At 43.0% G+C, this 16,496-nt stretch overlaps 2 protein-coding genes across 2 annotated transcripts in view; one reads left to right on the top strand and one right to left on the bottom strand.

Moving 5' to 3' along the window:
- Positions 1-6,644, top strand: part of LOC141121990 (uncharacterized) — a 99,218-nt gene extending 92,574 nt beyond the window's left edge. Inside the window, exons 10-11 of the mRNA XM_073611774.1 lie at positions 5,490-6,187; positions 6,272-6,644. Of these exons, the coding sequence (XP_073467875.1) occupies positions 5,490-6,187; positions 6,272-6,644 (1,071 nt within the window). The remainder of the gene's footprint in view (positions 1-5,489; positions 6,188-6,271) is intronic.
- LOC141121985 (uncharacterized) overlaps positions 1-16,496 on the bottom strand; it is a 641,331-nt gene that overhangs the window by 401,089 nt on the left and 223,746 nt on the right.

Genomic DNA, 16,496 nt, shown 5'->3' with positions numbered 1-16,496 from the left:
CAACAAGGAGAGGCAGACAGTCACAAGCCAATAAAAGAGGGCAAGCAGGCTCTAGAGGCAACAATGCTGGTCGTGGACATGGTGCATCCTCATCAGCACGTGGCCGTGGGACATGCTTGTCCTTTTTTTCGGCAGCTGGCTGCGTTGAGCCGCAACATACGTAAGACTTGGTCGAGTGGATGACCAAGCCATCCTTATCCTCTCTCACCCATGCTCAGGGTACTTTGGCAAAGCAGCTGCCAACGCGGCCTCTTCCCTCGGCTCAATGGCATCAGTGACTCCTTCCCTAGCCCCACCATGTCCTCCTGAGGAGTCCCTCAAACTGTTTGACCACAGTGTTGGGTACATGCTCCAGGAGGATGCCCAGTGTTAAGAAGGCTCTGATGATGATACTGAGCTAGATGAAGGCAGTAACGTGAGCACGGACAGAGGGGGTGCCCAAGAAGGACAGCAATCTGGCAGTCATGTTCCCCCTGCTGCAGCATACTGCCAGGTTTGCTCCAGTGATGAGGAGGGAGGGGATGATGAGGTCACTAACTCAACGTGGGTGCCTGATAGGAGGGGGGAGGCACATCACCAACGAGGCAGGATGCCCACCAGGGGCCAGCCTAAGGGCAGCACACTGACTGCATCACACCTCAGAGCTCTGCATGTACAGGGCGCTGCTATCTCTGCGCGTTATTGCAAAAGTTCTTTGGTGTGGGCCTTTTTTGAGACGAGTGCATCAGATGGCACCGCTGCTATTTGCAACATATGTCTCAAGTGTATCTCGCGTGGCCAAAACATCTCCTGCTTGGGCACCACATGCTTGACCAGACATATGTTGACCTGCCATGCAGTTCGTTGGCAAGCGTACCTAAAAGACCCACACCAAAAAACAAAGAGGACCTCTCCTTACTCCTCATCAGCTGGGATCTCCAACCCCACTATACCTTCAGTCCTCTCTGAGACCTGCACTGAGAGGAATGAAGGTGTAGAATTAGGTGTGTCACAGCCAAGTACTTGCAGGCAATCTGTTATCGGTACACCGACGTCAGTTTGTACCAGGCAAATTTCCCTGCCCCAGCTGCTGCACCGCAAAAAGGAAGTTCGCTCCCAGCCATCCACATGCCCAGCAGTTGAATGCAAGCTTGGCAAAATTGCTAGCACTTCAACTGCTACCTTTTCAGTTGGTAGACTCTGCCCCCTTCTGTGAGTTTGTGGAATGTGCGGTTCCTCAGTGGCAGGTTCCCAAACGCCACTTTTTCTCACGGAAGGCGATTCCGGCTCTCTATCGGCATGTGGAAGGCAATGTCTTGGCCTCGCTGGACAGGGCGATCAGCGGTAAGGTGCATATTACCGCTGACTCATGGTCCAGCAGGCATGGACAGGGATGTTACCTAAGTTTCACAGTGCATTGGGTGACTCTTCTGGCAGCTGGGAAGGATGCAGGACAAGGTGCAGTAGTGTTGGAGGTTGTTCCGCCACCACGCCTCCAAAATGCCACTACTAGTGATTCTGACACACCTCTCCCCTCCACCCCCTCCTACTCTTCTACTCTTCTTCCTCCATGGCCTCTTCCTGTGCTTTGTCCTCGGACCCAGCGGTGCGTAGGCGTTCAAGGGGCTACGCAAGTACGCAGGCCAAAACATGCCGTGCTTGAGCTGGTGTGCTTGGGGGACAGGAGCCACACTGGGGCAGAGGTTCTGTCACCTCTGCAGGGTCAGGTTCAAAGGTGGTTGACGCCACTCCAACTTAAGGCAGGAATGGTGGTTTGAGACAATGGCACCAACCTCCTCTCTGCCCTCTGACAGGGACAAATGACCCATGTGCCCTGTTTGGCTCACGTCCTTAACTTGGTGGTGCAGCGGTTCTTGGGCAGCTACCCGGGCTTACAGGATGTCCTGAGGCAGGCCAGGAAAGTCTGTGTGCATTTCTGCTGGTCATATAATGCCAGTGCTCGGCTGGCAGACCTCCAAAAGGAATTTAACCTGCCCAAGAACCGCCTAATCTGTGACATGCCCACCAGGTGGAACGCAACATTAGCCATGCTGCAGCGGCTACACACGCAGAAGAGGGCCATCAATGAGCACCTGTGCGACTATGGCACCAGGGCAGTCAGGGGAGCTTGTTTTTTTCCCCCACGCCAGTGGGCCATGATCAGGGATGCATGCACTGTCCTGTCACCATTTGAGGAGGCCACGAGGATGGTGAGCAGTGACACTGCATGCATCAGTGACACTGTCCCCCTTGTCCACCTGTTATAGCAAACGTTGCGTGGAATAATGGACAGGGCACTTGAGGCAGAACAGAGGCAGGAAGAGGAGGACTTCCTTAGCTCTCAAGGTCCCCTTTATCCAGACAGTGTTTCTGCGTGCCCGCCAATCAGAGGAGGAGGAGGATTGTGTCAGTATGAAGGTGGAGCCTGGCACTCAGCATCAGCAGCAGTCTTTAAGGGATCAGTCCCAAGAAATACATGGACTTGTACGTGGCTGGGAGGAGATGGCTGCGGACCATGTTGTCCTTAGTGACCCAGAGGGCTCCGGACCGAATGCCTCAGCAAACCTACGCTGCATGGCCTCCCTGATCCTGCAAAGCCTGCGGAAGGATCCTCGTATTCGTGGTATCAAGGAGAAGGAACAATACTGGCTGGCAACCCTCCTTGATCCACATTACAAGGGTAAAGTTGCGGACCTTATCTTGCTGTCGCAGAGGGAGCAGAGGATGAAACATCTTTGGGAGGCCTTGCAGAAAGGTCTGTGCAATGCGTTCCCAGAGACTGGGAGGTTACAAACTCCTGTTTCTGGACAACGTGTTGCTGATGCTTCGGTCAGTCAAAGAAGGAGCGTTGGAGAAGGTGGCCATCTGACCGATGCGCTCAGACAATTTTTTTAGTCCGGAGCCCCAAGGTATGATCGGTTCCAGCAACCATCGCCAGCGTCTGTTTTACATGGTGCAGGAATACCTAGGGGCAAGATCTGACTTGGACACCTTTCCCACCGAAAATCCTCTGGGTTACTGGGTCCTGTGAGGGCCCTGTGAGGGCTTACAGTGTTGTGGCCACAACCTAAGGCCCAAATTTCCGCTGAGTATACAAGGCAGGCCCCTACTTTCAAACATCCAACTTACAAACGACTCCTACTTGCAAACGGAAGGAGACAACAGGAAGTGAGAAGAAATCTACTCCATGGAAGGTAAATTCTCTCCTGTAAGAGTTAATATGAGAAAATCTTTTCTCCTTTACACTGATGCTTTATCACCAATCCTTGTTTCACTAAAAAACCCCAAATTTTCAAAAAACATTTGTCATTGGGACAAAAAGTGAGGTGAAATCAGAAGATTTCACCTCACTTTTTGTCCCAATGACAAGGGGAGCACAGACAGCAAAACAAATGTCACAGGGGTGATAACCCTTCCCTGTTATCCAAAAAGCTTAAAATAGATTTTTTGGCTGGAGCTAAACATGTTAAAAATGTACCAGTTCAAAATTACAAACATATTCTACTTAACAACAAACCTACAGTCCCTGTCCTGTTTGCACCGCCTGTATACTGCTGTTCAGAGTATATAGGGCCTGGGGGCCCCACACCTTTCCTTTTTTAATTTGGGTGCGGGGTTCCCCTTAATATCCATACAAGACCCAAAGGGCCTGGTAATGGACTGGGGGGTACCCATGCTGTTTGTCTCACTAATTTTCATCCATATTGCCAGGACCCGACATTACATTAAAGCCGCAAGCAGTTTTAAATGACTTTTATTCCTTTAAAAATGACGTTTTGTGCAGGGACTGTTCTAAGCACGGGAAACACGCGCCACTTTACAGGCATACTATAGACACCCCCAGGTAGGATATTTAAAGGAATATTTCACTTTTTTTTTTTACTTTAAGTATCATTAAAATCACTGCTCCCAAAAAAACAGCCGTTTTTAAAACTTTTTTTGCATTGATACATGTCCTCTGGGGCAGGACTCGGGTCCCCAAACCCATTTTAGGACACTACCATGTAAATTAGCCTTTAAAATGAGCACTTTTGATTTCGAACGTCCCATAGACGTCAATGGGGTTCTAACGTTCGTGCGAATTTTCGGTCCGTTCGCAGGTTCTGGTGCGAACTGAACCGGGGGGTGTTTGGCTCATCCCTAGTCAAGACCATACATATTTTATACAAATCCCTGGGCCTTCCTCCTTCTTCAGAGATCAAAGCACATTCGACGAAGGGTACGAGGGGTATGGCAGCATCCTGGGCAGCATACGCAAAGGTCGCCCCTGAGGTAGTTTACAGAGCAGCAAGCTGGAGCGCGCCCAACACCTTTTATTAGGCATTACAGGCTTAATATGGCTTGTCCGCCTGAGGAAACATTTAGCTCTACGGTTATTACGGCGGCTGTTGCCCATTAAAAATTTGAGTAGCATTGCATTGAGGGTTTTGCTTATTTTTTATTTTTTGTCTTCCCTCCCTTCTTAATATTGCTTGGTACATCCCATAGTAGGCTGACATGGGGAGGCCCAGGAATAAGGAAAATTATTATCCATACTTACTGTAATTTTCCTTTCCTGGATCCTCCCCATGTCAGCCGGGGATTCCCACCCGGTTTATCTGTCGTGAGGTGGGTAATTTTGAACACTGGTGTGGGCACACAGCCGCCATTTATGGGCTAAGAAAGAGGTGGTCCTGGAGGGGTCAGAGGGGGCGGAGCTGACCCATAGTAGGCTGACATGGGGAGGATCCAGGAAAGGAAAATTACGGTAAGTATGGATAACAATTTTCCTTAATTGTACATTGCATACTCCTGACCCCTGCACTATATACTCTATGTTGTACATTACATCATTCTGATACTATATAGTCCTATCTGTTGTATCTTATACAATATGTTGTACATTACATAGTCCTGACTTCTGCTCTCTCCCCTCTACCCACTGCTATATATACACATAATATGTATTCTCTTTTGTTACACCCATTTCCTACCAGCTGGACATTTTATATCTGATAATTTGATTGGAGCACAGACTTTTACATGTTGATAATAATGTTATAACATCCTCAAACTTTGGAACCTTAAACAGAAAGTGATAATGAGGGAGGAGTCAATAACCCAATGATGGTGTTCTTCAGGATCAGTCCAGTCTTCATCTTGTTTGTTCTCCCCTCATCTTCACTCTCTGACCTCTGGTGGGGCTCAGCCCCGCTGTTATTCATGACTAAATCATGGACTAAATAAGGAAGTGCAGGACTTCTTGTGTTGGGAAGATGACAATGAGTATAGAGGGGGTGGGGACACTCATCCTATAAAAGACAGTTCTCATTGTTTCCTCACTCTCTGACTAAGGTCCATGAATAAAGAAATTAACTGGTAGGAGATCAGAGGACCCATTTACTAGTTACCTTGAGGGGGAATTGTAAGATCCTCAGAGACAAAGCTGCCTGATGTGGGCGGAGTCCTGGTTTAGGGGAACCAATCTGCTCATGTCTAGTATTAATCTTTTTATTGCTATTTTAGTAGATGGACGGGAGATGAGGAAAACCTCAGAGGATTGTCTCACTTTGTCTCCAGACTGTAAAGTAGAAGATGAGGACCTCACACAGTATAGTCCAGGAGAAAACCCGACTACCTCAAATGTCCATCCGGCACCACACAGTGTAGATGGACCATCGTATTCCTCTTATCCTGAGGAACCTCAGACTGTGAGGGAAGGTGCCGTCCTTCCAACAGATAAGAGCTTTTCCTGTACTGAGTGCGGGAAGTGTTTCCATTCTAAATACAAACTTAATAGGCATAACAGATCTCACACATCAGAGAAGCCACATTCCTGTCCTAAGTGCGGGAAGTGTTTCCGTTTTAAATCCCAACTTAATGTGCATAAAAGGTCTCACAAGGGGGAGAAGCCATATTCCTGTCCTGAGTGCGGGAAGTGTTTTCTTTTTAAATCAAATCTTAACGACCATAAAATATCTCATACGGGAGAAAAAACGTATTCCTGTTCTGAGTGTGGAAAATCTTATTCACAGACCTCGCATCTTTACACACATCAAAAAGTGCACACGGGTGAGAAGCCGTATTCCTGTCCTGAGTGCGGAAAATGTTTTGTACTAAAATCAGAACTTTTAATACATCAGAGGTCTCACACGGGGGAAAAGCCGTATTTCTGTTCTGAGTGCAGGAAATGTTTTTCAATTCAGTCCAATCTTCAAAAACATAAGAAGTTGCACACCGAGGAGAAGCCATATTTCTGCTCTGAGTGTGGGAAATGTTATATACTGAAGTTCAATCTTTACAAACATCTAAGATCTCACACAGGGGAGAAGCCATATTCCTGTCCTGATTGTGGGAAATGTTTTTCCATTAAATCCGCTCTTTCTATGCATCAGAATTCTCACACAGGGGAGAAGCCATATTCCTGTCCTGAGTGTGGGAAATGTTTGTCAGTGCAGTCCAATCTTTACAGACATAAGAGGTCTCACACGGGGGAGAGGCCATATTCCTGTCCTGTTTGCAGGAAATGTTTTTCAATGAAGCCCAATCTTTCCAGACATCAGAGATCTCACACGGAGGAGAAGCCATATTCCTGTCCTGAGTGTGGAAAATGTTTTACACAGAAGTCCAGTCTTTACAAAACATCAGAGATTGCACATGCGGGAGAAGCCACTTTCCTGTCCTGAGTGAGGGAATTGTTCCTCATTAAAGTCCTGTCTGCCGGTACATCAGGGATCCCACACAACCCTTGAGGTGTATTAGTGCCTTGAGTGTGTGAAATGTCTTCTATATGAATGTTGCTGGACATGACAGCTCTCATGTGGGGAAGAAGCACACCCTGATATACACCTCAGATATACTCCATGGCTGATCTTCATCATGTAAGAAACAGTTCATAAGGAGATCAGAGATCACCAAAGACATGGATGAAGTGTTGTACCGTGTTGGCCATAGATAGCAGGAGAAAAATAAAAATGGAGTCATTACCTCTCATTGGCTGAGAACGTTTTGTGGTGTAAGCTCTCACAAACACTTAGAGGTCTATTTTAAAATAAATTAGTTGAACGAATGTGACAAGTTTTGGTCACATATTTTTCATATGATCATTAGCTCCATCTAGTGGCCATAATGGTGTTTTGCACTAAATTTACTGATGGAGATGTTACATTACACTGAACTCAGCAGACTGATCCCATCTAGCTCACATTAACCCTTTTACTGTCAGAGCTGTTTTTGTATTTTTTTGCACACATGTTAAAATGTACATTTTTGTCCTGAAGATTTGTGTAGAACCCCCAAACATATATTTTCTGAAAGCAGAGTCCCTGGAGAATAAAAGGGTGATAGATCATGCGGCATGATATTAGCTCAGTGGTTTATCAAGTGTACATATCAGTAAGAAATACATTAAGTGTAATTTTAGAGCACAATTGCAATATTTTACCCACTTTTTGGTAAAATATAAAAGATGACATTGTGCCGAGTAAATAGATACCCAACATGTCTAGCCCTAAAATTGTGTGTGCTGATGAAATGATGACAAACTTTGGTACTCAATATTGGCCCATAGGTGACACTTTAAAAGCCTTTCCAGGTCCTGTGTGTAGAGGTAAGCCAGAATAATGGATGTAGAATGATTTCTCTCACTCTGGCATGTATGGTGTTGTGTAGTAAATGTAATGCAATCATTGTTTTTTTATTATATAGACACCGGCAAAATGTTATTTATGTTTGTAAGTAAGAAGGAACTGAAAGTTTTGGATGGGATTTTAAGTGCTTGGGTGTAACTTTCATTTTGTCACATAACTTTACCACTATCACTTAAGGAAACGATAATCCAAAATATGATAGCATTTTGTGGTGACAGGTTCTCTTTAATGAGACATCAGGAGTCTATCAGACCCTTCATGTCTCTCCTGCCCTCCACTGAAGATAATGGAGAGCAGATCATGCTCCACTCTTACCCCCTCAATTTCCTCACATATCACCAACGTACTGTGTGACATATCAGTATGGATGTCACATCATTTCCTTAAACTTATTCTTTCTAAAATTGAGCTTGTAATATTTCCTCCTCCCCAATCCCCTCCCTAGGACTTCAAGATCAATGGCACAACTATTGGTCCCTTCACACACGCCAGGGTGCTGGGTGGAATCTTAGACTCTGACCTCTCCTACAGTCCCCACATCCAATCACCGGCTACATCTTGCTGCCTTAACCTCTGCAATGTTTCTATAATTTGCCCCCTCCTGACTAATGACACCAGAAAACAACTTATTCACTCCTTGGTTATTTCCCACCTCGACTACTGCAACTCTCTCCTCACTGACTGACCTTTACACAGGCTATCCCCCCTTCAGTCTATTATGAATGCTGCTGATAGACTAATACACCTTACTAACCGATCCATGACTGCTGCTCCTCTCTGCCAATCCCTTCACTGGCTTCCCCTATCCCATCGTATAAAATTCAAAATACTAACTGTGACTGACATAACCAGGGACAGGGGCTTTTGGAGAGGACTGGGGGCAATTATCTTACCCACTGACTATGGGCCATGGCATTTAAGGGAACACTACTTTTTGGAAAGTGTATGAGGTATCTGTGGAGTGGTCTTGTTACTTTGGATTCAAGTCCATGTCTCCCCAAGACACACAGACTCTGGGACTCTAAGCCCGGGGTCCATGTTAAGGGCCTAGATGCCACATTTCCAGCAAGAACTGTTCCACACTATGGGACTCATAGCAGATGTTGATGTCATCAGCAAGCCACCTGTCTGGGGTTGCCTCCTATAATGTGTTTATTGCAAGTAGGTCTAGTGTGCCTCCTAGGGGTCTTTCAACCATTGTTATTTGTACTAATTAACTCACCTTTTGTCTGTCTGCTAAGCAAACCACTGTGGGTTGTGTTTATACTTGTAATAATGGGTAATTGTCCAGTACACTGTATTCAGTATTGTACAAGTCGGCAAGTCTGACCTGGAATGAAACCTCTCAGTCATTCCGGTAGCTAATTAACACAGAGTTTATAGTATATGTCTGTTCTAATTATATTCCTGTGTGTAGTTTGTATTGTTAGGGTAATATGATCAGGAGGGGGTGTCCTCCTATGGTCTATATATTCTGTGTTAGTTTGTTCAAATAAATGTGTTCCAGCTTTGCAGCCAAATGAGTCCTGCCTAGTTCTTGGCTGTAATATGCAGCTATAATATCTGATATCTATATTTAGACTGGAGGAAGCAGTATATGATGGAAGCACTCAAGCAGAGTGGGAAGAGATTCCGTTACACTAACCACAACATACAAAGCCATCCACAGTATCACCCCCAGCTACATCACCAACCTCATCTGCAGATATCTCCCAAATAATCCTCTCCGCTCTTCCCAATGCCTCCTACTCTCTAGCTCCCTTGTTACCTCCTCCCATACTCACCTCCAGGACTTAAAAGTGCTGCGCAAACTGTTGGCGCTATATAAATCCTGTAAATTAAAATAATAATTCACAGCTTCTCCGGCCACAGTGGTCAGGAATAATAGCAATGAACTCGAAAGTCACCTAATACATATCACTTCCGGGTTCATTCTAGCTACGGGGATCAGCAAGCTGATGTTCTCTGGTCTCTCTCTCTCTTCTACCCAGTGGTACACGCCATGCTAGGACCATACGTGGGATAGTGGAGCCTAACAAACATAGTGGGCATATGTGGAAACTATCCAGCGTCAGTTTGGAAAGCTTGCCCTGTGAGGATATCTGAGAGTGCATTTAGTCTTCACCAGAATGTTCCAGAAGGGTACTGCGGGTCTCTGTGACAAATGATTCCACCATTGTAGGTAGGTTTTGTAATGTTTCCCTGAACATCGTAATTTGGCAATTTCCACCATTGGCGGTGCCTGTAAAATATCTAATCTTTGTGTTTGCCGATACTCTGATATCAGACTGGTAATATTATAGATTTCCATAACCAGGAATGAGATGAGGAAGGATCCATATCGTGTCCAATCATGTAGCAGATTTCTGGCCTCACTCACAGCTTTACTGTCAGACCTAGAGGATCCTCTAATGTGCTCCAGGCAGTACAGTACAGGGACAAAGTTATTTGCACCAACCCACTAATCCCCAGCTGAATGGACTGGACGGGGACACGTCATCAGTTGGGAAACTGAAAGTTTCTAAGCCCCGTACAACCAGCCTAAGCTGGTCTATTTCAGAGCAATGGTATTACTGCAGTCAGAGGTTCACTGAGTCAAACACCTATTTTGTTCAGTTGTTTTACCAAAGGCCCAAACAAGCTAAATTCTGAATCTGGGGTCAGTCCAAACCTGGAGCTCATTTCTAATGGTCAGTGTAGTGGCCTTTTTCATTGTTGACCAGTTGAAGAAGGATCCCATATCAGTGATCAGTGTACTGGTCCCTTACATTGGTGACCAATGGGAGAAATGCCCCCTTATATCATTGGTCAGTTTAGTGGTTTCTTACATTGGTGATCAATGGGATAAGGACCCCCTTATCTCTGTGGTCAGTGGGAGAAGGAAATTCTTACATCATCATCAGTGGTAAGACTGCCCCCCCTTACAGATCATTAATGCCAGTTGTTACTGAGACACAGAAATTGTTAATTTCTCAAGGAACCCCTAGAAATCTTTGGAGGAACCCTGGGTGAGAAAGGTTGGAATGCAGCGTGGCATGGAGGTGATTAGCCTGTGGCACTGCTGAGGTGTTATGGAAGCCCAGGTTGCTTTGATAGCGGCCTTCAGCTCGCCTGCATTGTTGGGTCTGGTGTCTCTCATCTTTCTCTGGACAATACTCCACAGATTCTCTATTGGGTTTAAGTCAGGTGAGTTTGCTGCCATTCAAGCACAGTGATACCATGATCATGTGACCAGGTATTGGTAGTTTTGGCAGTGTGGCCAGGTGCCAAGTCCTGCTGGAAAATGAAATCGGCATCTCCATAAAGCTTGTAAAAAGAGGGAAGCATGAAGTGCTCTAGAATTTTCTGCTAGAAGGCTGCACTGACTTTGGACTTGATAAAACACAGTGGACCAACACCAGCAGATGACATGGCTCCCCAAATCATCACGTGTAGAATATTTTGCATTTCATTTGGAAATTGCGGTCCCAGAGTCTGGAAGAGGAGTGGAGAGGCACAGCATCCACGTTGCATGAGGTTCAGTGTAAAGTTTCCACAGTCTGTGGACATTTCATTGTTGGCTTCTTTTTTTTTTTAAACAGCACACCAGCACAGATCCTCCAAAGGTCCCCCAAATACATAGAACTTTGGGGGTCTGTGTGCTGTTGTGAATTCATGAAGAAATACATTTTATATTTACTGTCAGAAAAATGAGAGTTGCTTAGGCCTCAAAAAGTAGATGAGCTGTGATTTTGCAATAATTGAACTGTTCCCCTCTTGGAACCATTTAATGAAAAATAGATGAACTCATACACTTTACAAAGCTTAATGTATCAACCATCTCTTAAAGTTTTACAATCCTGCTTTGAGACAGAAACTCGATGGAACAATGGTAGCTCTCGTCACAAAACAAGGAGGTATTTACATGGTTTTAATGGATAAACAACAACTACCCATACAGCCATAGGAAACAAGGTTATACAGACTGTTATCACATAGAAATTACCTCACCTGGCCTAAACCTATTGTGTTCGAGTGAGGAACTTTTTAAATAGCTAACACCTGGGCCAACAAAACCTATTGTGTGAATTTTTAGGAACTGTTTAGACAAACAAGTCATCTCTAAACATCCAGTGGGAATGTTCAACGTCCATCTCAACATATGTTAGAAAGAGGTGAATTTTGTGCCAGTCAAAAATATTTTAAAAGTACCTATATGGTTATCATAAGTCATTTCAAACTATATATGATATTGTAGGTCACAGAGACATATTATAATTTTAGTATCTGCGGACCCAACAACCTTGGTATAAAGGAAATATGTATGAAAGTGTGATTTTATAAGTAGAAGTGTTTTAAGAAACTAATTAGTATTATGAAAAACATATAATTATGATTATAACTATATAAGACTGTAGCCTCTGTTTAGATAAACAAATATTCGGTAGATATACCAGAATTATACAGGTATCCATATAGATAATCATGTTATGTAATATTGATTAATATATATAACAACGTGTGTATTTCATAGATAGACCAGTTTTTATAGAGATACATTTATAGATATACATATATATAACCAGTTTATGTAATAGTGATTAATCAAGATTATACTGAGTGTATTTTACATTAGACTGATTACCAGAATATTTAAAGGTATATACTCTTCTCACTATTATACACATTATGAAAATAGAACGTATTAACTTAAAAAGATAAACTCAAAACACATGTGAGACACCTGGTGGTTGAAGGTGATATTATTTGAACTCACTAAATTTTCGGGAAAGGTAAATGATTACGTTTTTTCTTAACCAATAGAAAAGAAGCCACATCCTTTTGGGCAGAATTTAGTCTAAGTTTTATGGTCTCATTGTCTGAGATGGTATTTAGAGGCAAGTAAGATGCCATGAGGGGAAGAAAGCTCAGGGAGAGCTCAGGAGGAGCTCAGGGACCCACCCTGAGGGACACACTCAGGGACCCACCCTGATGGACACACTCAGTGACACACCCTGAGGGGGGACACTGGGAGATACACACACTCCCAGACAGACTGACACTCTCAGATACTGAGATATACATGCACCATGCATCAATACATATCTTTACATTTATGAAGATTCCTCAACACCTGATACTTGGAACTCGGAGGTCGCAAGAAGTAAATCCTCTTTAAGAGTATCCACTTTTGAAAGCTACGGCAGCCATCTAGGAACAGTAGCCATTTTGGAATGGGTAATTATGTCATGTTGATTTTATCTTGTATGTTCTCTTAAATATTGAATTATTGAATGTTATACAATTGATAATCGTTCTCCCGAATCAATAACTGCCTTGTAGATTTTTCTCTAAAGATTCAAATTTTTCATTATATTTTTCTTTTTGCATAGTTGCCACTTTTATTGACAAAACAAACGTCTAATTTGTTTCTCATTGTTAATCACTTACTTACCTGCAGTATAGTAATGGTTGTATGTGTAAAATACAGACATTCTGTTTAATTGTCAAGTGCACAAGGTTATTGATTCTACCGAGAAGTTATCATGGTGGTATTATGTCAAAGGGATGGTACGCCCATTTTGCAAGTGTTTTTATTGATTTTCAAGACGTTCATGTAATGCAATCGGTATTTTAATTTCATGTAGGTATTTGTTTTTTGTCAACCAATAAATGTAACTATTTCGTATGATCACATGTCGTGAATAAGTTTCATATGCATAGACTGTGTCATATAGATTGATTTTGTATCTTAAAAATATCCTCGTTAAAAATTACTCAATAATAATTACTGTGCGGGAAACCTGTCCTTAAAAAGCACAACAGTGCTATTTTAGTAAATGTCAGCACAGCTGCAGCACTTCCTGTACATCACAGAGATGTCCCTTCACAGGCAGGATTAGAACCCCCAGGATAAGAACCTCCTATTAGGACCCCCCAGAATTAGAACCCCCAGACAGGGTATTTAACCAGTTAAGCTCTTTGTAGGTACATAGTACACCCAGAGGGTGAAGTGTTAATCACAAGCTGATGGTGGCAGTAGCAGTGCTTGTTTTCTTCAGCCGGCTCCCAGCTGCACAGTAAGAGTGACCTGGGGGACTGTATAGCTGCCTAATCCCATTTACACTGCAGACGGCCGATCCCCCGACCATGACCCCCCCTCAGTGTGGTTCCTTGGCTCTCCCACTTGTCCTGGTACCCCGAGACCACATCCAACAGCTTCAGGAGGCCAAGAGGAAGGAGGCAGGTGACCGTCCATCCCCCGATCTCCTCTGCACTGAATGAAGCCAACAGTCCTAAGCTCTGAGTGTTTCCCGCTTCTGAGCCGTCATTCCCCGGATGATACCGCCAAGGAAACATCTAACCGAGCGCCATCTGTGCATTGGAGGGTAGAGGAGACATTGGAGTTCTAATACACCCCCCATGCCCCAAAAAGAGGACCTGTCACCTGCCCAATGATATCACATGGGGGTTTATTATCCACTTGTGATATCAATACAGCTAAATAAGGAAAAATAAAATAAAAATGATAAATTTATATTAAAACATGAAAAGTAACCCTCATTGCTCTGCACATACCTGTAAACGCACCCATACTGTGTATATGTGTATGTAAAGTGTGATTGCACCGCACATGTGAGGGATCTCCACGAATGTCAGAGTGAGAGGAATAATTCTACCACCAGAGATCACACTTATCTCTAAACTGATGAGCAGGAAAGCGCCTCCTATGGAGATTTTTAGGTACTGTAGTATTTTGCCATGTCACAGGCACACACAATGTTATTACTTGACATGTTTGGTATCTATTTACTCTCACAACCTCATATTTTATCTTAAAATTGTGTATAATGTGTGTGTGTTCCCACCCATGAAAGTGGGGACCATTTATTTCAGGTAAGTGGTGCCCAGAGGGGGGAGGGATGACATGAGCACTAATTGGTGTATATATAAGGGAGTGGAGCGATTTCTTCACTCTTATTAATACACTTTGTTTGTGGAATGTTTGGAATGTGATGTTTGCACATCTTTTCACTTTTTTTACGGTTTGTATATTTTCATCATGGAACCAATGTGAATGGAGAGGTGTTGTTGTGGTTATTACACTCATTTTTCCACTATTTTATGTATAAGAAAGTATTGTAGAAAAGATCACACCATAGAAAATGGGGGAGAGTAGAAAATAAACCCGGATATGAGGGTGACATTTGTGTATGAGGAACACCTTAACAATTACCACCATTTTATTCCCCAGGGCCTTTGCTTCCAGAAAATATATGTTTGGGGGTTTTATCTAATCTTCAGGCCCAAAATCTCCATATTACCATGTGTGCAAAAATAATGGAAAACCAGCTCTGGCAGTGAAAGGGTTAATGTGAGCTAGATGGGATCACTCTGCTGTGGTCACACTCTAAACATTAGAGCTCCCCCTAGCTGCAGCCTGGTAATAACATTGCTAAGAGGTCTATTCATTTATCCGCTACATACTTCCCATCTTTATATAAACGTCTCCTGACATTTAGGGGTCTATTCATAAATAATTTACATAGCAATCTGCCCGGTGACAATGCATGTACATTCCTTCTGTGTGAATGGGGGGATTGAAGGAATTAAGAGATCTGCTGAGTTGGTTGAAAGTTTTCCATCAAATGAAAATTAAAAATGTTACATTTGTTCATTAGATGGAGATAACATCTATGATTCTTAGCGCCATCTAATGGCCAAATGCAAATTTTTAGGTTTAATCAATAGTTGGTTTAATATTGTTGCTTTGATTAACTTATATCCTTCAGTGTGTACTGTACTCACCAATGTATGAGTATGATCTCAGGTATTAGTATAAAGACATGTCTGATGAAGGAGACTAAGAGGTCTACTTATAGAAAATTCATTGGTTGAATGTGACTATCACTCATCCAGTCATTACATATTCTGGCCATAATGTAGCAAAGTGATTTCCTATGATTATCAGCTCCATCTAGTGGCCATAATGGGGTATTTTTCCTGACATACCTCCATTAGTAAAAATATCACAATATCGCATTATGGCCACTAGATGGAGCCAAGGAAATCAGTGTATGAAATAAAATGCATCCAATATTCATCACAGCTGGGTGAATGCTGGGCACATTCGTTCAACATTTTTTTTTATATTTAAAAAAGAGGAAGATTTGGCTACCATAAATGTTCCACATCCATATTTTTATATATATATATATATATATATATACATAAATTAAATGTCAAAAAGAACCTTGTATGTCAGACTTTATTGTCGCAAAAAAAAGGCCAAACATAAAAATGACATAAAATATAAATCTTTCTTACAAATATTAAAATGATGTGTTAAAACCACATGGGAATAAATCCATCAATCATTAGGCCATATAGATTCATAATGACTCATTTAACTTTGCTGAATTGTCCAAGAGATTGACGCGTTTCACATCAATAAGCTTCTTCAGGACCTTTTATGCCTTGGCAGCAAAGAAAATCAGCCTTACTAAAAAAACATACAGAATATGAATACATAGCAATCTCATAAGTTTGTAACATCTTAAATCATCATCTGTGCCACTTACACAACACTTGGGGGACATAGCAAGGAGACGGTGATAAATGGCGGGGTCAAAGTAGCTTGCACAGCCAGCTGGTCATGAGTTATAAAGATTAGCGGGATAATAGACATGTGCATGAATAAAAGTTAAGAAAAAAAACATTTATTTTTATTTGTGCAAAATTAAAGTTACACCCAAGCACATAAAATCCCCCCCAATTTTTTTTTTGGCCCCACTCACTTTTATATACACTTACACACATAAGCTCATATGTTGGGGCACCAATGCCTGAAAACATTGATTGCGATACACATGTTACATATCACCGCACACACCGTAATGAGAGCAATAA

Source organism: Aquarana catesbeiana, unplaced genomic scaffold (assembly GCF_042186555.1).
Source record: "Aquarana catesbeiana isolate 2022-GZ unplaced genomic scaffold, ASM4218655v1 unanchor236, whole genome shotgun sequence".
NCBI classification, from domain to species: domain Eukaryota; kingdom Metazoa; phylum Chordata; class Amphibia; order Anura; family Ranidae; genus Aquarana; species Aquarana catesbeiana.
Note: the sequence above shows the minus strand (reverse complement) of the source record. Positions and strands in the feature narration are given on the sequence as shown.